This window comes from Meles meles, chromosome 13 (genome assembly GCF_922984935.1).
Source record: "Meles meles chromosome 13, mMelMel3.1 paternal haplotype, whole genome shotgun sequence".
Lineage (NCBI taxonomy): Eukaryota > Metazoa > Chordata > Mammalia > Carnivora > Mustelidae > Meles > Meles meles.
The window spans coordinates 1,597,814-1,625,326 of record NC_060078.1 but is presented as its reverse complement, the minus strand read 5'-3'; the positions used below and the strand labels follow the sequence as shown (position 1 = coordinate 1,625,326).

Below are 27,513 nucleotides of genomic sequence, written 5' to 3'. Positions count from 1 at the left end.
TGGATCACAGATGGGCAGTTTGCAGGGAGGCTCTTGGTTTTCTCTGCCTCGTTTCTGTAGAGGCCTCCACGGCTGTTAGCTGTGTGTGTTGGGTGGTGTCATGGGGGCCATTAGAACTGGGAGAATCTTCCAGGAAGAGGTACCACAGTGTGGTGGTCAAAGGCGTAGACTCAGGCTGAGCCACTGGGCGTGGATTCTGGTTCTGCCCCTTGCTGGTTGTGTGGCTTAGGCAAGTCCCTTACCCTGGGACTCGGTTTCCTCATCGGATAAGTGGGGGGTCAGTGATGGTACAGATCTCTCAGAGCGGTCATCCAGGAATAAGTGAACAAAGTTACCACGTATAAAGCAGAGTGCACATAAAACAGAAGCGATGTATATGTGTATGCTAAACAAAATACACATTTTTCCGTATTTACTGAAAAATAAATAAAATCCCCACCCCCGCAGCAACCCTTGTGGAGCTGGACCTGGGGTGTGTGACCCTGAGAAAGGAAAGGCTCCAGGAAGGAGGGGATGGTAGGAGCCTGGAGGCCAGAATTGGCTCCACTCAGTCACTGTGACATTGACCTTCTCCCGTCCTTATTTCCTCCTGGGAAGGTGAGGCTGTGGGTGCCCCCTGTCCTGGAGGCTATAGGGTGACAGGTGGGATGGGGTCAGCCTCCAGTGCTCCCCCCACTGGCTTATCTCTGTAAGTTGTAGTGTGAACGCAGACTCTTAGGCTAACTGGCCAGCTCTGCCCTCTTCCCTTGCCCTATCTGGCATTGGCCCTACCTTCATTTTAGGAAGAAGACACCAAGGCCTGGGCTGCTTCTTGCTCACTCGCCTGGGGACAGTCATTACCGGGATGCACTCCATTCTTTCCATCACTCTGGTATCTGTTTCTCCATCCCTGCTCCCCTTTGTCTTAAGTTCTCTCATTCCGCATTCCATCTCCCAGGGTGTGGGTGGCTGTGCAGCGAATTAGAGGGATATAATTAGCGTGCAGGGATAAAGCCCCTCCAGCTTGCCGTCGTTCTTCTTGGACCGGCTGTGCTGAGACAGGGCCTGGTACCATCTGTCCCTGCAGAGTGCCATGGGTGGCCCAAGGTAGTAGAAAGGGGGATGGGCACTCCCCCTGGAAGCCACGCCCTCTGTTCTCCCTCCTGACCCTGGTGATCCTGCAGTGCCCTTCCTCTGGTGCCTCCAAAACACACACACACACACACACACACACACACACACACACACGAGTCTGATGAAAGGAGGAGCCCGGTGTGTACACACACACACACACACACACACACACACGAGTCTGATGAAAGGAGGAGCCCGGTGTGTACACACACACACACACACACACACACACACACGGTCTGATGAAAGGAGGAGCCCGGTGTGTGTACACACACACACACACACACACACACACACGGTCTGATGAAAGGAGGAGCCCGGTGTGTGTACACACACACACACACACACGGTCTGATGACAGGAGGAGCCCGGTGTGTACACACACACACACACACACACACACACGAGTCTGATGAAAGGAGGAGCCCGGTGTGTGTACACACACACACACACACACACACGAGTCTGATGAAAGGAGGAGCCCGGTGTGTACACACACACACACACACACGGTCTGATGAAAGGAGGAGCCCGGTGTGCGGTCCGCAGACCTGGGCTGGGCCGTGAAAGGCCGCAGTGGGCTGTGCTGGTGACGCTGAGCCAGGAGGGGAGGTGCCACCGCCCTAGTCCTAACAGGTTTTTCTGGGGAGGGAGTCCGGTACCATCTCCCTGCGTGGATCCGGCAGAACCCGTTGCCTGCCTGGGGAGCGGAGCCCAGGAGCTGGCCGCCCTGGACGGTAGGGGCCGGCGGCGGAGGAGCTGCCCCCACTCGCCTCTGCGCGTAGGCCCGGTTCCGTGCAGTCGTCTTCGATCTCTGTGCATTGCTGACCCTGGCCGTGGCCACACCGGAGCCGCTTCCCAGCCCCCGAGCAGAAGTCCGGGCCGCCCTTCTGATGCCACCAGCTGGGTTCAGGTGGCAGTGTGACCAGTACCTTCTCTTCGGGGCCGGTAAGGGCCAGGACCTTTCCTCCTGGGGCCTCGCAGAGCCTTCTGGCTTCTCCCCAGACCCTGTCATTCTCTCTGGCTTGCGGCCCAGACGTTGCGGAGGTCACGATGGGCCGGTGCCAACGGCCTTTCGTCTGCTTCCTTGGGCCCCGGTACTTTTTCAGTGCGAAGACTGGATGACAGAGACGGCACATTTTACATGCCCGGCCCAATCTGTGCATCCCTGTAACTCTGTGCCTAAGTCACCTGCGTCGATAAGCAGAGTCTAAATCCAGAGTCTTGAGGACCGTGGGACGCAGGCGCGCGGGTCCCGCCCACACCCTGCCCCTTCTTCAGGCCCACGCATGCGCACGCCCCCTTCTGCTTGCGCACGCGCACACCGTGTGGTCCCCCTCCTGTGCCTCGGGCTGCATGCAAGGGGTCCCGGCACCCGAACCCCGGGCAGGCGTCATGGACCTGACCCTGCAAGTCTTCCTCTCTCGCTTAACGTTTTCTCGTGAGCCCCTCAGTGCTCTCGACCTCTGTGAGCTGCAGGATGCTGCTGGTGACCCTGAAATATGAACAATCATTAGTCTTTGAATACATTTCCCTTTTCACTCACTCAGCAAGATCTCTCCCGAGCGCTCAGTGGGCCAGACACTGCTCCTGGCGGTACAGACACAGCGGGCAACCCGACAGACAGAACTCCCCTTCCCATGTGGACCTCACACACACCCCTTCTGGTTACTTCTCCCTAGGGATATGCCATAAATGATCAAGTCCCTGCTGACTTCCTCCAGAATCACGCGGGATTTCCTGTTTGTACTCCAGCAGCCGGACCATCGGCGGGGTGTGCTCTGGTGGCCCCCATGGTCCCCATCCCCACTCATTTTTGGGGGGCACGGGTGGCAATGTGCCTCCGCTCAGAGTTCTTTCTAAGAATTTATTTCAGTCAAGAAAACAACTCCCAAGTCCATAAATAGTTTTCAGCTTCTGTCTTCTCTCCCTAAGCCTTTCTCCTCCTTCTGATGCTTCTCTGCCTTCCCTCACATCCGTTCTGAGGGTCGGAACTTCATCACACCTGTGGAAGATCGGAAGCAACCACAAAGCTAGAAAGACTCAGCCATCTGGGAGTCTTCATGCCCACACGCGTGGGATGCACGTGGTGGTGGGAAAGGGAACATCAGCTCCTTCATTCACCAGCTCGTGTAACCTTGAGCAGGTCTTTCCTGAGCTTGTGCTTCCACAGCTGCAAAGTGGGTGTCCCAGGACCTCTTGGGTTGGCTCCTGTGATAATTAAATGTGGTCAGGGAATTGCTCGTTGTAGTGCTTGATGCCAAGAAGACCTTCTGTCAGGCACACAAGAGTTTCCTGTTCGGTCAAGTACATATTTGGAATACATGTCTTAAAGCCCAGGTGACTGCCCATCCTTTTCATCGTTCACACTCTCCCTGTGTGCCTGGGACATGGTCCCTCTCTCTGTTGCTTTTCTTGGAGGAAGGACTGGGGTGGTCCTGGGGAACATGTGCCATGCCACGTGGGACTGGCCAGAGCTGGCAGCAAGCTGGGGTCGGGCTCAGTCCATGGGCTCAGCTAAGGCCCAGCGCATGAGAGGAGGTAGGTTTGGGGAAGGAAGCTGAGGAAGCAGGAGCACCCCAGATAGAACCCGGACGTGAGCCTGGTTTAGGTTCGGGATGAAAAGCTGCAGTGGGCGTACATGGGGCAGCAAGATGGGAGCAAGAAAAAGCTGTGAAGTCATGGAGAAAATGAGCAAATTATCTGTGTGGCCCCTCTCTCTGCTTGTCACTGTGCATGAAATGGGGCCTTTGAGGTGGGCTGGCCCCAGATAGTGGCCCAGGAGCCCCTCAGCACAGTGTCCCTTCCCCATCCTCTTCTTCCCAGGTGGGAAACACGCTCCTGCTGCCCTTTCTGTATCCAAGCAGAGGCTGTAAAAATACAGCTTCCTGTGAAAAAGAGACGCAGTGTCTGAATGAAATATAAACTGTGGTTGCTATGGCTGCTGTTCTGTCATAGCCATCTGGTACGTGCGCTCTGAGAAGTGGGACAGAAGCCGGGGTACGGGACCGGCGGCCGCTGGTGTGCGTGCGATTCACTCCCGTCCCTGGGCGCGCACGGAGAAGCAGAGGCTGAGCGAGGCGTCTCCCGCTCCATCCGCGTCTGGGCTGTGAATGTCACGGTATGTTAGCGTCGCTTTACCAATGTGGGCACTGCGGCTCAACGAGTGCTACAAACTGAATGATTGTGCCCGCGACCCGAATTCCTGTGCTCAAACCTAATTCCCAAGGTGATGGTATCAGGAGGTGGGCTTTTGTGGGTGGCTTAAATCATGAGGGTAGAGGGTCTCGTGACGGGATAAGGGTCTCAGAAAAGAGAGCCCCAAGATCTCCCCGGACCCTCCCCTGCATGGAGACACAGCGAGAAGACAGCCCTCTGTGCACCAGGGAGTGACCTTCACCGGACACCAAGTCTGTCTGATCTTGGACTTCCCCTCCAGAACTGTGGGTAATTGATTTCTCTTGTTCAGGCCGCCCAGCCTGTGCTGGTCTGTCATGGCGTTCCCCATGCATGACGATTAAGAGATTAAGTCACTCAGCTCATGAGTTCTGGAGCTGGAGCCCAGTCTGGTACCTTGACTTTCCTGGACAGCAACTGTTTCAACATTGTGTGACAGGAGATGTTCACACAGTTCTCTTACATTCCTCAGGGTACTTCCATCGTCGTCTTTACAGTTTCGTCAGTCGTGAAAGGGAGATGAGGCAAGTTATCAACCCCAAATGGATACTGAGGGAAACTTCAATTTCCCAGTGTTTCAGTGAGACAGTGGACGAACCAGGAACAGAACCGGCTCCCGCCAGCCCCTCTCACCCCCTGACCCCAACAGCAGGTGACTCTACCTGTCATCCTCACAGACACCTCTCTCGACCGTGTTTCAGCTCAGCTCTAAGGAAGAAGTGAGATCTGTGATTGTGGGGGTGGCGGGGGCTGGCGTAGTGTCCTAGTGCATAAGGCGGGTCCAAGGCGCAGGGGCTGAGCCTGGACCAGCCGTTCTCAGCGGCCACATGGACCGAAGAAGGAAGGCTACAGCACATAGCTGTGGAGGGCTCCCAAACTCATGGATGTCATGGAATAGCCTTGTCACCCGGCCTTGAGGATCTGGCCACCAAGGGATTCCGAGTCACAGTGAGGCTCTGTACCTGCTAGCCTTCATTCACCCCTTTGACGTCAGAGCTGCTGCTCTGTAGGCGTGTCTGCGCTGGACGCTCTGTTAATACCCTTCCTGCCTCCTCACCTTGCATTGAAACTGGTCCGGTGGGAGGGGTAAACGTCCCTTGTTCTGTCTGTCCAAGCAGGTGGGAGCAGATCTCTGTTCACAGAGTCCTGGCCTGGAACGTAGTATACCAGCCACAGCTCTGGAGAGAGGACACGGAAGGTCCTCAGGCCCAGACGGGTGGTGCTGAGTTGACCCTTTCTGTTTCAGCTGCTCCCCGTGAGCTCATTGCATGTCAGGGTGGTCAGGGTCACCTCTGCCCAGCAGAGCACCCCTCCCCCCTGCAGGTGCTCCACAGGGTCAGCTGCAGGAGTCTAATACTTGCCTTGGCCGTCGCACCTGGACAGAATTGTGTGTTTCGTGTGAGTTAGACTATTTCTTGTATGTGTCCAGGTGCCCTGGGCGGCGAGTGGTTTTGAAGGTGAGCTGTCTTGGGCAGTTTTCACGTGGCCGCCTCAGGTGCACGTCACCCCTTCTCTGTCAAGCGGCTCTTTGTCACGTGACCTCAGGTCACGGTGGTAGATTTCATGTCTGCATCAGCCAGCACACGAGCCCCCTTCTGGAAGAGCCGCACACCCCCTGTTCTGGGGCCTGTGTTTCCTACGATCAGTTCAGCTCAGGGGTCCGATTCAGGAACTGTTTCTTTGTGCTGCCGGTGTGCTTGGCAGCCGCGGTGCTGTGTTCCTTGAGGAGGACCAGGGCAGAGTGTCCTCTTCCGTGTCCCTGACGGGGGCCTACAAGCAGGAGCACAGCCGGAGCTGCCCCGGGCTTCTCTGGCCGCGCATCTGCGTCTTTTCCAAGGGTTCCGGAGAACGGTTCAGAGCTTGCCGTGTGCTCCACGGCAAGGCACCATGGAGAGGACGGACCGTGATCTGAGCCTGCGTCGGTAGCTGGGTAAGCATTGCGGGTTAGAGCACAACGACGGGGCACTGGACGATGCTCACCGCTGCCCCGGGACACAGGTGTGGGCGACCCCATCGGGCCACACAGATGAGGTGCCGAGCCTCAGGGCGGCCAGGAACAGGGCTAGGACCCATGCCCGAGGCTCCCGCCCATGTGTGCAGACTTCCTTGATCTGGCTGCAAATCGGACTTGTTACTGGTCTCTTGGCTGCGGGCCACGAGGCTAAACCAGGAAAGAAGCCTTGGAGTTCCAGAGGGGCGTGTGGCTGGCTTCTGCAGCCAGGACCGTGGAGGGCCTGCACAGACCGTCAGACAGACTGCTCCTCCGGCACGTCCGTCAGCCGCTGGGGGTCGGGAAGGAAATACATGGAGAGAAATGAGGATCGGGGTAGCAGAAGATAAAACCCAGCTGCGGCCAGCGCTGAGGACAGTGGCTTGACCACGCTCTGTGTTACCCTTTTATAGAATGTAACATCTCAATTTTTTTTAACCTCTAAACTGAGAGGAATGTTTTTGTGATAATGGGGGATGTTCTTTCATATTTTTATAACCGCTTGATTTTGCCTGGAGATAATTATTTCATTTTTTAATCCCTTAATTCTGAATATTAAGCGATCCTTATCTATGTCACGAGACTGCAGACAATTGATGCCCCAAATGCCAGTCTGTGCAAAAACGCCATTCTCCTCTCAAAGTGAATGCTTTTGTCTCTAGAGCGTTGGACTTCAGAAAGCCACACTTTCCTTCCCGAGAGCAAGAAGGCGGGGATCCGGGCCGCGTGCGGCTGTGGTCATGCAGTGGGCACAGGGAAGGCTGCTCCCACAGGACCCTCGCTCACTCCCAGTGGGACTCGTGGTGGACTGGCCAGGACGGGCCGTGGCCTGTGTCTGAGGTTTTACTCCCTCTGCGGTGCTTCTTACTCCCATTTGATGGGTCAGGAAACCAAGGTGCAGAGAGGGTGTGTGGCCTGCCCAAGGTCACATAACCAGCAGCTGTAGACAGAGGGGGAGGACCAGAAAGAGTTCCAAAGTAGTTTCCACCAGTTCAGAGGGGCAGGAAGTTGAACAAAACAATACCCAGAGCCAGCCCACCTGAGCTGGGGACCAGGAAGTCGTTGGTGACACTCTCCCTCCCACGTCCTGCCCACTGATCAGCTGTTCCCACTTCCCAGGTGGTCTCCCTCCCTGGGACTTACCACACTGGCCCTTCTTGGCTCCCCAGAATTCCCATGTGTCCACAGGGAGGTGTGGGCAGGTGGGGCAGGGGCTGTCCGGGCTCCCTGCCCAGCCAGCCGAGGTGAGCCCAGCTGCGAAGTGTTGTCCTCCTTCCAGCCTCGCCCACCTGGCCCTGCCGGCTTCCTCTTCCACACAGATGTTCCTAGCTGCTCTTTTTTCCAGGCGTTAACATGGGCTGCTGTCCCAGAAACCAGATGCTTCTCATGGGGGGTCAGCAAAGATGCCCTTCCTCCCCACTCACCCTCCCTGCTCACCCTCCCCGCTCACCCTCCCCGCTCACCCGCTCTCTATCCACCTTGTCAGTGGGTGCGTCCGGCACTCCGTGAGCTGGGCGGGGAGCAGTAGCAAGTCTTACCTTGGTTGTCATGCTTTAGCTGGGTCTCAGGGCAGGACAGTGGAGGCAGACCCAAACAAGTATGTAAGTCCCCAATAAAACAGCCCTAGACCATGACAAATGCAGGGGAGGAGGCCCACTTGGGATGGAGATCGACAGGACCAGCAGTGATGTCTGCTTGTGGTTGGGTGGGCTTCAGCACCTAAGGAAGCTGGAGCTCCGGGAGGGCTTGCTCTGGCAGATGGGTCTGCGTAGACGCGGGCTCTGGAGGGGAAGGGGCTCACCACAGCCCGGCCTGCCCCTGGCGGGGCCTGCGCACCTGCTTGCCTGGCCTTGGAGAGCGGCCTGGGAGGCAGGGCTCATGTGCATTTGCTTTAAGTCCCAGGAGAGTTCGAATGAAGCAGGGACTGTTGTGATCTGGTTTACATTCCTTAAAAACTTTTTCTTGTTGCTAGGAATCATTTGGGGGAGGCTGTTTTTGTCTTCTAGGCCAGAGGTGGTGGCTGCCTGGGCCAGAGCACCGCCGTGGGCGGTTGATGACGCATTGTAGAGGTGGGGGTGGCCGGATGTGCCCACCGGCTGGATGCGGGGGGGTGAGGGGGTGGGGGGAGGAATCCACGGTGGTTCAGGTTTCTGGCTGAAGTAACTGGAGGGAGCTGGCGGGGAGGGCAGAAATGGAGAGGACGAGGGATGTGGAGTCTCAGTCCGGACTCGTGTAGTTTAAGACGCCAGCGTCGCTCAGGTCCTGCTGCAAATGGAAAGGATACGCTGGTGAGGGCCACTGGCTGGGGGAGGCCCTAGCCCCAGGGTTCGGGTCGGTCACCTGCAGGACCCTGGCTCACTTGTAGTCTGTTCCCCCCGTCCAGCACCATACAGGGAAGTGGAGCACAGTGCGGGGCGCAGAGGTGCGGGGCCAGAAGAGGGAGCCGCTGTGGTCGCCCCTCAGTGAGGTCCCTGCCTGAGCTCACTGGCTTCAGGAACAGTCCGGGCCCTCCCCACATACCGCATGCAGCAGGGGTTCATCCTAAAGCATGAGCAAGGCCTGCGGTGTTCACAGCCCTGTGCGCTCTGTGGGGGGCGCCCCGGCCCTGTGCCCCTCTGTGTCCACAGCCAGCTCTGCGGCCCTTCTGGGGAGCTTCGGAGACCTCACCTCCCCAGCATCTGGACTCAGGTCCCTCTTGTGGACACCCCCCATCCCCCTTCCTGTCATCACTGCGTCACTGTCTGCTGCCTGCTCCTGTCATTACACCGAGAACGCCTGGGGAGAAAACATCGTGTCTTACTTATTCCTGTCCCCAGGATCAGTATGACCCTCAGGCGTTCACTGGGTAAGCGGTTCTGACGGCTGCCCTTCCCTTACAGTCCCCTCTCTGAACAAGACACCTGTTCTTGTAGTCACCCCTGGAAAGAGGGGTTGGCTTCTAGCTTGGGGTGGTGGGAGGAGTGTCTTTGGGGGATCTGAGCATTAGTGAACCCCTCTTCCTTCCTTCCTTTTTTTTTTAAAAAGACTTATTTATTTTAGAGAGAGAGAGAGAGAGTGGGGGGTGGGGGGGAAGGGCAGAGGGAGAGAGCATCTCCAGCAGACTGCCCGCTGAGCACAGCGCCCGACACCGAGCTCGAGCCCACCACTCAGAGATCATGACTTCAGGGGAAACCAAGATTTGGAAGCACAACAGACTGAGCACCCGGGCACCCCATCACTGAGCCATTCTCAACGCTACCCTGACTCTGGGCCTGCTGTGGCATCCCGGGATTGAGGGAGCACATGATCCCCTGTAGGCCGAGGGAAACAGATGGGCAATGGTGATGGGGCCTTGAGGGCTGACATGATGGGGAGGGGAGGGGAGCGGAGAGGGGAGGAGGGAGATGATGATATGAGCTTGTGATGTGGCAGTGCAGCATCAGCACCATCGACCCGCAGAGCCCTGTACCCAGCCCAGACCCCAAGGGCACACACACCTGCTCTTCCTCCTCTGGGCCCTCCCTTACCAGCCTGCCCCCATCCGCATGCCCAGTCCCATGTTGCCTTTGCATTTTTGGCAATGCAGTTTCTCCCTTTCCCTTCAGAGTTCTTTCTCGCTATGTGGTGTACCCCTCAATCCCCCACGGGGAAGGCTGTGCCCAGGAGAGGTGGAGGGAGCCAGTGGGCTTCGCAGACCACACACTTGGCTGAAGTCGTGTGTGTGTGTGTGTGTGTGTGTGTACACGCTGTGCACGGATCAGCTACATGCCTCCTTGTCCACTCGTGAGGGCGGAAGGGACGCTTTGAAATAATTACCCCAGGCAGCAGGTGCTCTTGGACTGGATCTGGGCCAGGTGGGATAAAGGTCATGTTCACTGTAAGGCGCTTAAAAGTGAGTGACCTGGGGCTGTGTCCCTATACTTCAGAGCTTCTAGTTCTTCACCTGCAGAAGGGGATCGTGATCCACAAGGACGAGGACGTGGTGAGGCTCACCTGGGTGGTATCTAGAAAAGCTCCTATAAGTGAATCAAACGTAAGAGAGGCTTAGCTTGGCTGGGGATGTTGCCCACACCCAGGGCAGTATTATTAAACGGTCATATTAACCAAGGTAGTGATACGGATTGAATCTGAATGGCTTTTCCTCCCTCCCTCCCTCCACTCTCTCCCGTCCTCCCTCCTTTCTGCCCGGTGACTGGCCTGTGCCAACACTTCTCAAATAGGAAGCATCACAAGAGCGGAAGGGGACGGTAGAGGATTCAGAGATCCAAACCAAACAGATAAAAGAGGGAGCCGGCTGCTTCCCAGTTGCTTCCTGAAGCAGTTGGCCTGGGCAGAGTTTGCTGTGAGAACTCACTTGGAAATTGCCTGGGAGGCAAATTACTTTAAAGCTAACTTTTGGAAGAGATTTCATTCTGCTTACTCAGCATGATGGAGCAATTAAAATGCTGGTTTTCCTCCTCTTCGAGAGCTACCCCTGAATAATTTATGGCTTCACCCACCGGAGGCTATAAGTCTTCGCTGAAACAATGATTTCCACTAAGAGTGGATGTGGGGAAGCAGCCTGTTCCTGCTACCTGGGGCCCCACCGGCTTCTGGCCTCAGTGTGGCTGCCGGTCACGGCCAAGGGCAGTTAGACGGCCGACGCCCTTCCAAAAAATGGCTGGTGACCGTGAATATGGTGGCCGCTTGGCTCTCTGGGCCTCAGTTTCTTCTATAAAATGAGGGCAGTTAGAGCATTTGAAAGCCCTCAGCCCAAGTCACAGGATTTCTGTTGCTGATGCCTCAGGAAAGGTTTCCAGGTTTCCACAACAGCCTTGCAAAAAGCAGGTGTTCCATTTTCCACGTGGGGCACTCAGAGATATTTATCTAAGACTGTGCACTTAGCTACAAGTAAATTCAGGGTTTTGGCTCCCGAATCTATCTAACCTAAAACCTGTACTGCCTTGTCATTGTCTTATTTGCTGGGAAAAACTTGTTTTTCAGAGACTGCCTACACCACTAGTGGACAAAGGGGGGGATGGTAAAAATTCTGAAGAGTGTGCATAACTTTTATTAGAAATGGCAAAGCCCATCTCCTGTATGGTTATCTGGCCAACTCAGTCGGTGGAGTATGGATCCCTGGCTCCCAGGTCATGAGTTTGAGCCCCAAGTTGGACATAGGGATTATGTAAAAAAGATTTAAAAAAAAAAAAGGGAAAAGCGTGTCTCTTACAAATCCCTTCACACTGTTAGCCTGGCTTAAGTCACTATATGGAATTGAAAGCCATCTCTCTCTCTCTTTTTTTAAATTAACATATAATGTATTATTTGCCCCAGGGGTGCAGGCCTGTGAATCAATCAGTCTGATACAATTCACAGAACTCACCACAGCACACGCCCTCCCCAGCGTCCATCACCCAGCCACCCCTCCCCCGCCCACCCTCTAGCAACCCTCAGTTTGTTTCCTGAGTTTAAGAGTCTCTTATGGTTTGTCTCCCTCCCCAGTCCTGTCTTGTTTCATTTTTCCCTCCCTTCCCCCCAGGACACCCCCCCCTCCGCCTCTTAAATTCCTCATATCAGGGAGATCGTATGATAATTGTCTTTCTCTGACTGACTTATTTCACTCAGCTTGATACCCTCTAGTTCCATCCATGTCGTCGCAAATGGCAAGATTTCATTTCTTTTGATGGCTGCATAGTATTCCATTGTATATATATATACCACATCTTCTTTATCCATTCATCTGTTGATGGACATCTAGGTTCTTTCCATAGTTTGGCTATTGTGGACATTGCTGCCGTAAACATTCGGGTGCACATGCCCCTTCAGATCACTACATTTGTATCTTTGGGGTAAATACCCAGTACTGCGATGGCTGGGTCGTAGGGTAGCTCTATTTCCAACTTTCTGAGGAACCTCCATGCTGTTGTCCAGAGTGAAAGCCTACCTCTTCAGGGTGCACGTGCGTATTTCCCACGGCTGTCCCCACATTAGTCAGGAGCTGTGAGGTTTTAGCACATTGGCGAAATTATCCAAACGAGTCCCTTCAGATTGAGCAATAAATTTCAAGTTGCCAGGCGTGCAGTTGTAGGGCAGAAAGAGGGCAGGCTCACCTGCGTGGGCTTTTCAGACCCGGATTGGTGCCGGCATCCGTAGCGAAGTCACCTCCCCCAGGGCTGGAGCGTGGTGACCTTCCCTTGGCGTCCATGCGCCCGTCGCGCGTCCCTTTCCCGGCAGAGCGGAGTCCGTGTGGGGCGCGGGGTGTGTGGTGTGGGGAGTGCGGGGTCCCCGGCGCGCAGGGGACGGTGCGCCCACGCCCAGCCGCGTGCCCCGCTGGCCGCCACGGGCCGCCCCCAACCCCGGCCGCCTCTGTTTCAGGTCCCACCCGAAAGATGCCGCCCGGCGCCAGCGCCATGGACTTCTTCCAGCTCTTCGTGCCGGACAACGTGCTCAAGAACATGGTGGTGCAGACGAACATGTACGCCAAGAAGTTCCAGGAGCGCTTCGGCAGCGACGGCGCCTGGGCCGAGGTGACGCTGACGGAGATGAAGGCGTTCCTGGGCTACATGATCTCCACCAGCATCTCCCACTGCGAGTCGGTCCTGAGCATCTGGAGCGGCGGCTTCTACAGCAACCGGAGCCTCGCGCTGGTCATGAGCCAGGCCCGCTTCGAGAAGATTCTTAAGTACTTCCACGTGGTGGCCTTCCGCTCCAGCCAGACCACGCACGGCCTCTACAAGGTCCAGCCCTTCCTCGACTCCCTGCAGAACAGCTTCGACTCTGCCTTCAGGCCTTCCCAAACCCAGGTGAGCGCCCCACACCAGGCCTCCCCGGTGTCAGCCCCCGTCACCCGGAGGGCGCCCCTGCCCCTCTCTGTCCCCCCCACCCCACCCCAGACTCAGCGCTCCCAGCCCCAGCGAGGCCAGAAAACAGGGGTTCTGCTGGGACTCAGTTTCCCTCCTCCTTGCCTGCATCCCCCCTCCCCGGAGTGGTGCTGTCTTTCCAGATCACGTGTTTTCCAGGCCGATGTGCATGTTCTTCCATGAAGAAGAACCTCGGATGGTTACTGGCCCGTATTCTCTGAGCGCTCACCCCCCTGTTGCTGGTGGAAGGGGTGAGGCTGGGTAGGCGGCACGGGGAGGGAGGCGGGAATCTCAGTCACTCGTCAGGTACCGAGGAGTCTCTCGGGTGCGGGGGTCCACGTGTCCCGAGTGGGGCTTTCGGACCAGGGTCCAGTAGAGCCCCATACCTAGTGGTTATGGCCCCCTTCCCTGCTGCCCTCCCTGGTTCTAGAAGGTGCTGTTTGCTCTCAGCTCCTGAGCCCCTGCCTTCGGTGCTGATGTGGCGGGTACCCTGGGCTGCAGGGGGATTTGAGGTTCAGAACCGACCTCAAAACTGCCCTGCGGTCTCGCAACTGAGGAGGTGGCTTGTTTCGGGGATGCCTCTAACCGAAGCTTTGGGAAGGTTTTGGCCCATGGGAGCCTGATTCCCCTGACCCATTCAATGTGGAAACAAGAATTGACATCATTTTTATTTGTACATTTAAAGGGCCCTCGGTCCACCTACTCTTTCTCGTGCTGTTCCTATAAGGGCCTTTTCCTAAAGCTCAAATTCTTTTTGACTCTGTATCTTGCCTTTTTTCCGTGCACAGCTGAAAATCACAGGGTTTTTGTGGGGGAAGATACCGTGCTATTTCAGGTCTGTGGGAGCCTGTAACCAGTTTCTGGAAGCGTCCCCTGCTGTTCTGCGAATGCACTGGGCTCATTTTGATTTCCACGTGTTTGCCGCGCTCTTTCTGACTCCCGGAAGCTTCTCCCTCTTCTCTCCACCTCAGCAGATGTAGCCCATCTCCGGGGCCCAGTGCGAGGCCTGCACCCCCATGCTGGTTCCGCTTTCCTGAATCCCCCACTCTTTACAGGGCAGCGGAGTCCCATTCTTCCTTATCCCCCGTTGTGGCTCTTACCTACCAAACAGGAGGTGGGCTCTTTTTGGGACACACAAGCCCTGCATTACACAGGCCCCGCGGGACCAAGCACAGGGCTCGGCACTTTATTTTTGTTTGTTTTACTGAATATTTGCGTGGTTGGAAATGAACCAGACCAGAGCCCTACTGGCTGGATGCAAATGGAAAAGAGCAGTATTCTGACCATCCTCGGGGCCAAGCATTTGAACGGCTACTGGCAGAGGCTGTGGGCTCGCTCGGGCTGAGTATCTCTTAAGAATCCAACAACCAGCTGCTTGGATGACTTAATAGTGTAAAGACGAGAGTGCCGAGGATCCTTCCAGCTCCTCGACTAGGTCAGGCTTACCCAGAGTTACGCTCCTGTTTGGGCTGTGCTGTTGTGAGCTGGCCCCGTGCTGTCTGCCTTCGGAAACTGCGGCATCAGATACCCGAGACCTGTCCCCAGGACGATCCCCGCGCACGTGTGTGTCTGGAGCCTGGGGTAGCTTGTGGGCACATGGCAGTGCCTGCTGGCAAAATCCGAGATTGCGAGCCCGTCCCTTCCCAGCCCAATCATGGGTGCCCTGAGGGGGCACAGCCCGTCCCCGAGCCAGTGGTGACTGCAGCGCCCCTGCTCTCCTCTGCGCCCCTCCTCCCTTGCATGGCTCAGATGCACAGCAAGGACCGCCAAGACCCTTTCGCTTCATTCTTACCCTCCCCTCTCTGACCCCATCTTCTTGCATCTGGTTGACGAGGCTGAGAGAAGGTCCTGAGATAAGTCTCAGTTTGGGGAGGGGCTCCCTGGTCACGCTGGGGATTTTTTTTTCCACTTTCCTTTCTTTTTTAAAAATAGACCTTGTATTTGATTTTTATTTTTACCTTTATATTTGTGAAGTTGTTTGCTTTTTGCTCCCATTTTGTAGCCAGTGCCCTCTGTGGGTCAGGATCCTGGCAGGAAGCAAGTCCTGTGTTCTAGACGGAGAGCTGAAGAGGATTGGACGCGGGGACTGTGGAGAGTCACGTGGCCAGGGCGGGGGGACATGACCGGGGTGGTGGTGACAGTGGGAACCTGAGGTCAGCTGTGGGCCTAGGAGAGGGGGTATGCGTAGGAACGCAGGGATGACAGCGTGGGCAGACAGGGGACCTCGTCCATGCCTTGCTCCCGCCAGACAAGTCCACCACTGGGCCAAGGACCTGGATGGTATGGGTTAGAAGAGGTCGGCCTCAGCGCCACAGTGTGGGGTGGGAAAGAGGGAAGGCACATCCTGAGGGTAAGCAGAAGACCTAGGACACGCCGCCCCACAGACAGGAGCACAAGGCAGCGGGAAACTCACAGATCCCTCGGACCAGTTTTTCTGTTGGAGGATCATCAGGTGGAATTCTCTCCTTCTCCATCTTCCTCCTGGCTGCGGGCCCCGTGGATCCAGCCTTGGATTCACAGGTAGGAGCAGGGTCAAACCAGAGGACACACGCCCCCAACTGCAGTGTCCGATTGACTTGGAACATGATTAGGCCTTCCTGTTAGCCGGGGGTTCCTGCAAGTCCTGGACGCCTTCCTTTGCAGATGAGCAGCTTGGCCCCGTGTGCACCTGAAAGCAGTGGCCTTCCTGTGCGGGACAGACCATAGCCTCCCGCGAGTTCACCCGGGGGTGGGGCGCTTTCCCTCGGCCCCCCGGCATCAGCCACATTGTGCTTGGTTCTGGCGCTTACTCTCTTCTCGAAGATGCTTCTTTGTCGTAGAAAAGGTCTCTGTCCTGATCTTGATGGGAGAAGCTGGAAGTTCCAAAGGTTTCCCAGTGTTGCACCTTTTCTCCTCTGTGGAAAGCCCCTGTTTAGACTCTGGAACATTCGTTCCGGTAGAAGGGGATCGAAGGGTGTGTTTGGTTAAGGGTGGCTGTGCGCCATGCCGGAGCCGCAGGGCCCTTGGGAAGTCTTCACTCCGCCTGCTGAAGGCCGTGGGCACGGTTCTCCATCACGTGTGGGTGGATCTGCTCCAGGCTCCCGGGCGTCCGTCCACATCCCGCTGCCTCACACACACTCTGTCCTCGAAACACACGGCACGCTTGCCTTGCACACCACACACGCCCGCCCCCTGCCATCTCCGGAGCCCATCTCCTCTGGCAAACGTGACCCTCCGATATGAGCTTAGAACTTCCACAGAGCCTTCTGAAGCCCGATGGTTCTCGGATTCTAACAGTACCCCACGCGCCATGTGTCCTGTTTGTGTGCACACGTGCATGCCCACACGCGTGTTTATGCACAAATGCGGGGGAGTCGTGGCATTTCCTCAAAACTGGGGACAGAGCCATTAGAAGACTCTTTTCGGGAAGGGATTATGCAAGTCAGTAAGCGGCTGCTTTGTCTTTCCTGTATCGTAACCGCTCCACATGCAAAGTGAGCTTCTCAGACAGAGCGGGGGGACTCGGGCGCACAGCCGGCGGACAGCGCTGCGCCGGCCGGCACCCTGGAGGAGAGGGAAGAGGCGATCTGGCTGGCCTGGCTTTCGTGTGGCGTGCTTCGGTGGGGCTGTGATGGGACCCAGTGTGCGGCTGCCTCTGCGTCAGCGCACACGGACCCGAGCTCCATTGGTTTCCTGAAGGGAGCGACGCCAGTTCTATGCACTGTGGCCTCAGGGAGGGGGCGAGTAGGACCTGCTTCTTGAGCTGGGGTAGTTGAGCCAGGAAAAGGTGGGCAGCCGAAGGGCTTCTTTCTGCCATCTCCCCACCGTCCCCCACCCGCTCCATGTCCCGACAGTGTGTGGGACTTGTCCCTTTTGCTACAGTGGTTCCAAATGGGGCTTTAATGTTTTATGAGCCCACGGAGTTGGCAAGGCATGGGGGCCTGGGGAGGCACTGTGGCCCGACAGCCTTGCCAGCCCTCCCCTTCCTGAGCACACGATTGGGTGGCCAGGTTCATTGTCCGTGTGCTTTCAACAACAGAACAGTGTGGGGGCCAGACTGAACCCCATAGGTCTGTTGTTTTTTGAGTGAATTCAGGGGAGGCATTAATGGAGGGGTGGGAGGTACTGTCCAAATCACAGCTGGTGAGTTGTTGTCCTCCAGTCGGCCCTTGTCGGAGCGCGTTCTGCCGTTACCCGGGAGCTCACTGGACATGCAGAAGCTCGGGCCCTACCCCAGAGTGACTAGATCAGAATCCACCGTTTAAGGAGATCGCAGGTAACTGGTTTGTTGGTTAAAGTTCCAGGAGCCCAGTGGAGAGCTGGGGCTGGTACGCATCGTCTGTCAGTGGCCAACTGGTCTCCGCTACTGTTGTGTGATTTGCCTTCGTAGTCCAGGAGAGCCGTTGACAACACAGCAGATCCCAATAAGACTTTATTTGCAAGAGGCAGTGAACCGGACCGTACCACAATTTGCCGGTCCCCAATCTAGGGCATTGGCTCGAGGTCTGGGAATCCTGTCATTCCTCTTACTCTTCAGACACACTTGCCAATCACAGTTAAGCTTGAAATAGGACCGGGGTGGGGAGAAGTGTAGTGGATTCCTAAATGAACCCAAAAGTCTCCCCAGAAACACTTCAGCTTGAAGAAGCCAAACTTGGACCACCCCATGGAGCCATTTCTTTTTACTTTATGGTCTTGTCATTGACAACGTCTTACAACCATGTTACAAAGAAATTGGAAAAAGGCGGAGTAGGTTTAAAAATTGCCTTGGGAATCCCATGTCCCGAAGGACACAACAGTGTGGAGGAGAGCCAGAGGCTGGGTGGTGGCGACGAGGCCACAAGGCACCAGCTTTGTTTCAGGGCAGGCTCGAAGGAGAGATCATTGACCCCCAGGGGAGCAAGGGGGTTGTGGGCCAGCGCGCGAGCGGCCTGGAATGCCTGAAGAGATAGTGCGTATCTTCCTTTGTTCCTCACAGGGACAGAAGTCAGATCAGTAGGCTCAGATTAAATGCAGGTAAATCTGAATCAGTGGGGGAAAGGACTTTTTAGCAGTGTGAGGTGTCCGTCGGGAGGGTCTTTCCTGAACACAGTTGGGCAGGCCCAGCTCGGAGTCAGGTCCCCTGGCCATCCCGCTGCCAAGAAAGAGCTTGCACTGGGGACCTTGGGCTGCTAATGACAATTACTATTATAATTGTTACATTAAACATATGGATATGTAGGTATACACATTAGATATATTTCATTTTATAAATATGTCAAAGATAAAATTGCTTTTTAAATTTCCATGCACTAAATACCCGCTGCACGTCGGGGCCCGGGCGAGGTCCCTCGCATGTGGTTTCTTACTCCGTCCTTCCCAAAACGCTGGCGTCGATGTTACCCTCTTACAGGTGAGGAGACTCGGGGTCGGAGAGGTACGGTGACGCAGGTCACGCAGCCGGTCAAAGGCAGGGACTCGATTTGGGCGGCGATCGGGTGACCCTACCCTGAGCTCACGCTGCCTTCCGTGAGCCTCTCTGCTGTTTTGTTCCTGGCAGGTGCTACACGAACCCCTGATTGACGAGGACCCTGTGTTCATTGCCACGTGCACGGAGCGGGAACTCCGAAAGAGGAAAAAGCGGAAATTCAGCCTCTGGGTCAGGCAGTGCTCTTCCACCGGCTTCATTATCCAGGTGAGCCCACGACGGGCCCGGGGAGGCCCAGGGAGGCCCGTCGGGGGCACTCGGCCTGTTCGGCTCATTCGCTGACTGATGAGCTCGCTCGCTCGCTCACCCCTTCCCGGGGCTTCCCCAGGAGCTGCTGCTGAGACTGGGGCCAGGCAGGGGCTCCTCACGGGGGCACTGGGACCGCCGACACTGCCCGCGTGTTCTTCCCCGTCCTGTCCGGCCCTTCTGGCTCAGTAAGAACAGTAAACCCTCATCACGGCCCGGGCCCTGCTCTCCAGGCCGGAGGCTTCAGCCAAAGAGCTGGTCACAGGAGGTTACTACCATGTCTCTTGAGGACACGATGTGTGTCGGTCCCAGAAGACTCCTCCCGCCCCTGACCTGCTGGGTCTCTGTGCCCCCGCATCCCGTCTTGAGGAATCCTTCTTCGCAGGCCCCCAGCAGCCAGCTGGTTAGATGGGGCTCCGTGAGGAGCACAGCCGGGACCTGTCCTCTGAGCTGGCAGGGCCGCGGGCGTCCGGGCTCCGCTGTGCTTCAGGCAGGCACAGATGTGGCTTTTGGGAGAGGAGAAAGTGGCAGGTGTCTGGCCGCCGGGATCAGCTGGAGTGTGGCGTGCACAAAGGGAAGGGGGGGGGATGGCCCGGGCCGGAATGTGGCACCTGAGTGACAGCTCCTGGCCCTGCGCTGCTTTCTCCTGCCCTGCCGCGCGGGACGACCCTCTCCCGTCTGTCAGTCCTGCCAGCCCGGCAGTCACAGCCGACCCCATCTCACCGCCCTCACCGGGCTGCTGGCCCAGACCCGAGGCCCAGGATCTCACGCTCCTTCCCCCCTGAGCCAGAGGAGGAGTCATGGGAAGATTCGGGGGGCACGTCCTCGCCACGGGAAGGGAAGCACACATGCTCCAGGCAAACGCGGCTGCTAAGAAGGACCTTCCCTGCTCTCCCTGCGGGCGTGGGGGACCTTGAGCTTGGGCGTGGGCCGAGATGCCCGGCGGGACCCCAGACTTGCACCAGCTTGAGCACAGGCTTCTGGCGGTTGACACAGTGAACCTGTCCCTGAGCGGGATTTACTCTGCATGTGCAGCCTGGGCCCCCCGTCCAGTGGCTCCTGTCACCTTCATGGTGTCCTTTGCAGTGACAGTCACTGGAGACGGGAGTGAGGTTTGCTTTCTTTAACCCCTAAGGAACACTGGTCCTCCTTGGAGGAAGTACTTCCTGAGCACCTGTCCCCTGCAGTGCCGAGCCGGACACCGGGCCGTAGAGACACAGCCCTGCTTCCTCGGACACCTGCCCGTGTGGGCTCTGTGTTCTTCTGCACCACTTTTCCCTGGAAGCACTCAGTGGCTACAGGTCAGGCCTGTTACCTAGACAGGCCACAGAGCTCTCCCTCGGGACATGTCCTTCCCAACTTCCATCAAATCTATAAAATCCCCGTCGATAAAAAGGTTGGATGGGTACCTTGAAGTTTCCTTGTGTTTCTAGAACTTTCTGATCTTAGGAGTCTTTGTTGCCGTGCAAGGGGCTGTATTAGAAGCCAGAACTGAGCAGCAGTCGGGCTTTACACCGTGGCTGGGGCAACACGAACCGTTACCCTCCGGCCACCGTCCCGTGACGGGCTAGGCCAAGGACTGTCTCGGCCTCCCCAGGGCCTCTTTGTTCCTTGGTCCCAAGGAAGGGGCCCCAAGTGGGCAGCAAGGCGGGGAAGAACGCCTTGCCTGTGAGGAGCCGGGGCACATGGAAGAGCTGCCATGCGGTCTGGGGTGGGTTCTCTTTAGTTCCGCTTTCCTTGGTTCTCCACATCCTGAGTCTGGTCTGAGGAGTTTGGAAATTCAGCAGCCTGGGCAGCTGGGTGGGGCGAGCAGTACTTTCCCCAGGAGAGCTTGCACGCCTCCATCCCCCTGCGTCTCCCCTCAGCCTGTGCAGTGGGAGTGCTGGAGGGTGGGTCCTCCCCCCGGGTGCCCACGTGGGGTGCCCACCGAGGCTCGCACTGGGCCGTGCAGAGCTGGCTCTTCCTGCTACTGCTGTCCCGTGACCCCAGGCCACCTCTCCCCTCCCCGTCCTGCGGGCCGGCAGCGGTCCCCGCTCCTGCCACTTCCCAGAGTGGCTCTGGATCCAAGCATCCTCCCCACAGAGGGAAGGTCTGGGGTGGCTCATCGGCGACGTCCCGCCATTGCGGGATCCTGTGGTCCCCCTCTTTGCAAATGTCGTGTGGGGCTGGGTACAGAAGAACACTATCTTCATTTTAGTTTGTCAGATACATTCTCCTGCTCCGTGACTTTGCAGCCGAGAAGCCTGGTTGCTGAGCCTTCGGGAGGCCACGGCTAGCCTCTGGCACGAAAGGCCCTTTGCCATTCTGCTGCTTTCCCTCAGTAGCCGTCTGCCCTGCCGTGCCTGTCTGAGGTTGGCTGCATGTTTTGCTGCGGCCAGTGGGATGCGAGCTGGAGTGGACATGAGGAAATCTGAGCCGACCCATGCGGGAGTCTCCTTGGGCTTCTCTCCTCTGCCCACGAGAGTGTCCAGGCCACATCCCTCAGGTCTGAAAACCCACGAGCTCTGGGCCTTTTCCACATGCCTCTGAGCTTCCGTGCCCGTTGATTTTGTGTTGACATAAAAGACCCAGGGCCCACCAGTTCAGGCCCGTAGAGCCAGCCGGACCGCTCCCTTCCAGCTGCTGAGGTCGTACTGAGCCGATGTCTTAGAGGAACCGTGGGAGTGTGGGTGCGTTTGTAGCAGAGACCAAGGCCTTGCTTCGGCTTGGCTATTTCATTCCCCCAAGATTCAGCTTTCGTTGGCTGGACTGCATCCTCCTGAACCACCGTCAGGTTGAGGATGAGCTCTGTTTGGAACGTTCTGGGTGAAGGGATGGGGAGGGGAAGAAAATGCATGTTGGTCAGTGATTTCTCTGGCGGCTCAGGGAGGGTTAGTGGGAAAGAAGCAGGAGCTCAGCGCGGGCGACTCGTCCTGTCTGTGCCTCAGATGGGGGCTTCTCTCCCCACAAGGGCATCTGGGCGACAAGGGCATGCCGACAGCTAGACAAAAATCATACTGGGGTGCCTGGGTGGTGCAGTCGGTTGCGCATCCAACCCTTGGTTTGGGCTCCGGTTGTGATCTCAGAGCTGTGGGATCGAGCCCCGCGCTGGGCTCCATGTTCAACAGGGCGTCTGCTTGGAATTCTCTCCCTCTGCCCCTCCCACTTGTGTGCTCGTTCTCCCTCTCTCAAATAAAATTTTTAAAAAATCATAATAAGACTAATGGTGAGGGTTGTTTAGAAGAACTCTGGTATTTTTCAGTGTTTTCCCGGGAAGGGTCTATGGGGGAGGGATGTGATAGGAATGAGGTAGGAGAGATTATATGGACTCGGTCTGGAAGTTAAGGATTCATAGTCTGCCATTTCTGAGAGTGCAGGAGGTGGGGTAAAACGTTTTCAGGAGGAAGGAGCAGTGGATGGGGCCGCTGAGCTTTGGGAGCTCAGAGGGTGCGAGGGACCCCCGTGTCAGCAGCATCCCAGTGGGTACAGTGACACCATCTGCCCCCCGGAGCTCTTTCCCGGACCTTTCCCTGGTCAGCTCTTACAGAGGCGTTGGCTCAGACGGCTGGACCTGGGCTCCCACTTGGCGTCCGTGGAGCTGTCCTGCAGGTCCACTCACCTTCAGAGTCCTTCCGCCCAAAATGTCTGTCTTGGTGGTCCGCCATGCACCGGACACTTGACCGTGAATCCTGTGAGGCTCAGAGCCGTTCACGTTACTCTGGGGAGTCAGTTCCTGCTGATAGGCCCCGGGCCTTTTGCCATTGGCCGTCTGGTCGACTCTAATAGGAAGAATGGTGAGGAGTGTAATGCGTATTGTGAATGCGGGGGGGTGGGGGACGGTTAAGGAAAGGCGTGGGCCTGTCCTCAAGGAGCATTTCTTTTTTATGGTGGCACACTGTGCACAGCATGTACAGTTTACTGTTTTGGCCATTTTTAAGTGTCTGTTCAGTCGCAGGAAGTTTATTCCCAGTGCTGTGCGGCCCATATCACCATCTGTTTCCAGAACTTTCTCGTCATCCCAGGCATCTGGGAGCATAGGTCTTAGCCGGGGGACCATACACTGTCACGCAGAGAGAGTGAGCTCCCTGTGAGCTCCCTGCAGGCAAAGGCCCTTTCCACCTGCACTGCCGGTGCCGGTGCTGCTGAAGCCGGAGCCAGGTCCCCGGCGCCTGGGTTTGGCCGAGGCTTTCGCACTGTGTCTCCAAGCTCATCGTGCGCCCCCGGTCGGGCTTGCCCCAGGCTCCAGCTCTGGGCCTGTGGACTCCCAGCTACAGATAGTGGAGTAACCAGGTCAGTGAATGCACTTTGTGGTCGTGGGCCCTGTTGTCGTCCACCTGCACCTCATGCAGGGACCTCGGCGTCAGTCACTCTGTCCTTGGGCAGCTCTGTGGGATGCGAGGTGCCGGGGAATACCTGCTCCACATCACTTCCTTTCCGACTTGGCCTTTCTGGTGTCACCCCCTGACCTCCGCGGGACTCAGAGGTTGTGAATAACTGTGTGTGGCGGTTCACTGGGCCACAGTACCCAGATATGTGGTCAAGCACTATTCTTGATGTGTCTTTGAAGGTGTTTCTGGATGATATTATCAAATCCATAGACTTTGAGTGAAGCAGATTATGCTCCACAAGGGGTGGGCCTCGTCAAATCAGTTGAAGACCTAAATGGGTGGCAGGGGCACCAAACCTGATCTACCTGGAAGAAGAGGGAAGTCTCCTAGAAAAATGCATTTGGATTTGGATTTAGATTTGGCCTGCAACTCTTCCCTGGGTCTCCAGCCCACCAGCCTGTCCTGTTGGACTTACCAAGCCTCCATAATCATGTGAGCCAATTGCTTTTTAAATAAATCTCTCTCTCTCTTAGTAGATGGAAGTGATTGTGTGTGTGTGAGAGAGAGTGTGTGTGTTGGTTCTACTGCAGAGGGTTCTCCTGCCCTCCATCTGGCTTAGAGGTGAGCGACCTCATAGGAGAAACAAGTGTATTAAAGTCATTCATAAGTACAGTGTGGCAGGTGCAGCGTGAGAAATGCACATGGTGTTACGAGGCCATAGGAGGGCACCTGGGGGCTAAGAAGGGCTCTGTGGGGGTACAGAGCAGGGCATGGGATGTACCGACACGGAAGGCACCTGTGGCAGCAGGTGTGGAAGGGCGGGAACAGGAGCGTCCCTCCCCGTAGGCCAGGCGCTGAGGCGCGTCTGCTGAGCCTGCTTGTCCGTACTGTACACCCGGGAAAACGGAAGCTCCCAGAGAGTGTGTCATTTACCCCAAGACTCAAGGCCGAGAGGCTGTGGAGCAGATACGGGAGCCAAAGGGCCGGCGAGCTCCCCGTTCTGCGGTCTCCGTGCAGCCCGCGTCACACTCCCCAGGGCCCTCTCGGGAAAGGAGGAAGGAGTAACCGCCCAGCGTGGGGCATTTGTCCTCTCAGACATGGGAGTCCACAGGGACAGTATCTCTGGGACTCACTGTTCAGATGTCCACTTAAGGGGAATCAGGTGGATCGTGGTATGTTTATATCTACGGTAGAAAATTACCAGGGCTAATGGAGGCCCCTTTCGTCCCTCCCATGCCCACACCCTGGCATAGGCTCACAGAAGATCTTTAGGCTTTTGACCCCAGCCTTTCCCAGCGGTGGAGTGAGCCGGCAGGGAGTCACGTAAATAAGGCTCTGAAAATCCTGAGACATCATCGCTCCTTGGGTTCTAAACCTTCTGTACTATGTAAGACCACAGCTGATGCCTTCTTTTTCGGTAGAACCACTGCTGTCTCCAGATTAGAGAATTATGGCGTGCTCAGGAGTGTAAACTCTGTGTGTCCTGAGTCCCAGGTCTGCCGAGAGCTGTCCCCAGCCCCAGCACACCCTCTAGTTCGTGTCATTTGCAGAGGGTCTCTGAGAAAGGGAGCCCGCCAGGGGGACAGACCTGTCCCCTCCTGTGCAGCCTCCCTTGTGAGCCGGGGGTGGGGGTACTGAAAGGAGAGATTTATACAGAAGATGAGACTTCCAATCTCAGGGGAAGGCCCTGTCATCGACAGGTTGGAACTCCTTCCTCTGAGACCTTACATTTGCTCATCTTGGAAGCCTTGTGACCTTCCTGTGGGGTCAGAAGGACACGCTCTCTCTACAGACTGTTCCGTCTCTACTAGGTCAGAAAGATGGAGAATCCAGTGGGAAAAAAGTGGCCAGCAGTTTGGTTAATGTTACATAGACCCACAGTGACCACAGAGCCCTGAGATTCTTTGAGGGGAAAAAAAACAAAGCGTTGTAGTTAAAAAGAGCAGGTTTCTCCTGTCTGAATGTGTTGCGCTAGGCCACCTGCCTCTGCAGGGTGAGACGCAGGGCTCCCCGCGAGGGTTGTTGGCAGGCAGGAGAGCCCCAAGAAGGGGGTGGGAGGAACGCATGCCCATGAGTGCACTGCGGCATGAGCCTGAAGGGATGCTCGGTGGAGAGCCTGGGCCGTCTCCAGGGCTTCGAATGGCTGCCGCGTGGGGCAGGGACAGAACCAGGCAAAGCCCTGGTTTCTGGCTCAGGGAACTGACGTTCACTGGAAGTGGTTGGACCTCAGAAGCCAGAGTTCAAGATGGAAACTCCCAGGCCAGCGGATCCCCAGTTCCCACCCCCTCCCTGCGCATCCCCCAGCATGTCCAGGCCGAGCCCAGATGGGCGTCTGTGAGGGGGGCTGCCGTAGAGGTCCCTTCCCCACGTGGTGTTGGGGGACTCGCTGATCCGGAAGCATCTCTCTTCCTTTCAGCCTAATCTGTGGCGTTGTGACAGCCTCTTCTAGGGTTCAGGAAAGGATCCCTGGCATTGGCGGAATGCCGGCTCCGTGCCAGGCTCCGTGCTTAGGGACTCTGCGCATTACTCATTTTCTCTTCCCCAGAACCTTATGGTGCCCGTTCCACAGCGACGAGCTAAGGCACGGTGAAGTGAGCTGCTTTGCCACTGGGTCGGCCATAAAGCGGAAGACCGGGGGTTAAAGGTGGCCTCTCTGATGCCAGGGCCCACGCTCTTACCCACCAGGCTGTTTGAGAGAATTTTCTGCATTGGAGACAGAAACCCGTACCTGTTTCTTATCCGCTGTCACTGCTCTCTCTTGTTTTGAGACCTGCTTGCTGCTTAGATGGAAAGAACTTGAGTTGGTGCTGGCTTTGTCCTTATTTGATTGTTAGTCTTTTTTCTATTTGGTCCTGACTGATCACTAACTGGATTAGCTTGAACGTGAGGGTCCGAGTGGGATTAATCCACTAGAGTGGATTTTGCTGTGGATCCAAAACCGGGCAGGACAGCGCGTCCATCCATCTGTTTCATTGCGCCTGGTGAGGACGCGAGCTTCCCTCCTGGCCAGCTTGGATTGGTTATGTCGCAGGATGGAGTTGGCTGGGGAACGAGACATCTGTCACATCATCTCTGCGTGTTCTCGAGCAAGTAGCGGAGGACTCGTCTTTTGGGTGGGGCTCCTTTGCCCAGCCCTCGTCAGAGATTCAGAGGCGACAATGCAGGACTAAGTGCCGGTCGGAGGGAGTCAGGCACTGGCTGGACCAGGTCGAACCATGGTCTTCTCCCCAAGGAACTTAGACTCTCCAACTGTGTTGATGCGGATGGGTGCAAAGAGCCCACGGAATGCTGGCACCCATCCCTCCACCACACCTCACCGAGAGGTGAGCCCGGTTCTTGCAAGGGTCCATGGTGCTGAAGGTCCAGCCAGCGACGAGGACAGCCTTGGCGCCACGGGCAAGGTAAGAGGCAGCAGAAGAGACAGCTGGTGGCAGGAGTCAACAGTCAGGGGGTGGTTTGCAGGCTTCGCTGGAAAATAACCAGGCTAATTAACCAAAGGAGGCATAAAGCAGCTCTGTCCCTAGAAGTTTCCATTACAGCGACGACTGGCCCACATGACTGTTGAATACTTGAAATGTAACTTGTGTGACTGAGGAATTGAATGTCTCATTTGACTTAATTTTGGTTAACACGGAACAGCCACGTGTGCGTCTAGAGGCTACACAGTGGGTGTAGAGCTTGGCTATTTTAAAAAGAAATCACCTTTACACACAGCTTTCGCTTACAGGCAGTGGCCTTGTGAGGTACACAGAGCGTAAACGATCCTTACAAATGAGGAAACCATGGGCTCAGAGCAATTAAGTAACGTGCCCCAAACTGCAGAAGCCAGTGAAAGGCAGAGCCCATGCCCACAGAACCCAGCAGTTCCGAAATTGCCTTCCTCGTCTCCGTGTGACAGACGCTACTCCTCTCGTGGCCAGTGACCGTTACTCACACCTTACAGCTCTCACAGGTGGCCGCCCCCGGATGCCCCAGTCGCCAGCCTCCCACGTCCCCGGGAGCTCGCCCTGCCTCCTTTCCGGCAGCATAGACCTTGCCCGTGCCCGTGCCCCCTGCTTCCCGCTGTGACACTGCCACCCGCCACCTGCGTCCGGCTTGGCTGGTGAATAAAGGGTTCGAGCAAGGATCACAGACCCTAATGATGAGTGACTTCGCCATCCCCAGAATTGCCGTGCTCACACGGGGGCATGACAGCAGCAGGGAAACCGGATTCTTTTCCATTCCGATGGTTCAAGACCAGCATTGCTGAACCAGATTGACCCCGAGACAGGGAAAGTGCGGAAACCCCAGTGACAGCTTTGTGGGTGCATCTTAATGAACTCTCAAGCCGTCAGTTACTGCGGCTGTTACTAGGGTCCTTTGAAGAGGGTGGGGTGGGGAAGGGGCACAGAAGCCCGGCCCCTCCTCTCCAGG

At 56.6% G+C, this 27,513-nt stretch overlaps 1 protein-coding gene across 1 annotated transcript in view; it reads left to right on the top strand.

Annotated features, from left to right (window-relative positions):
- Positions 1–27,513, top strand: part of PGBD5 (piggyBac transposable element derived 5) — a 97,209-nt gene that overhangs the window by 50,540 nt on the left and 19,156 nt on the right. Inside the window, exons 2-3 of the mRNA XM_046028042.1 lie at positions 12,617–13,044; positions 18,620–18,754. Coding sequence (XP_045883998.1) covers positions 12,617–13,044; positions 18,620–18,754 — 563 coding nt within the window. The remainder of the gene's footprint in view (positions 1–12,616; positions 13,045–18,619; positions 18,755–27,513) is intronic.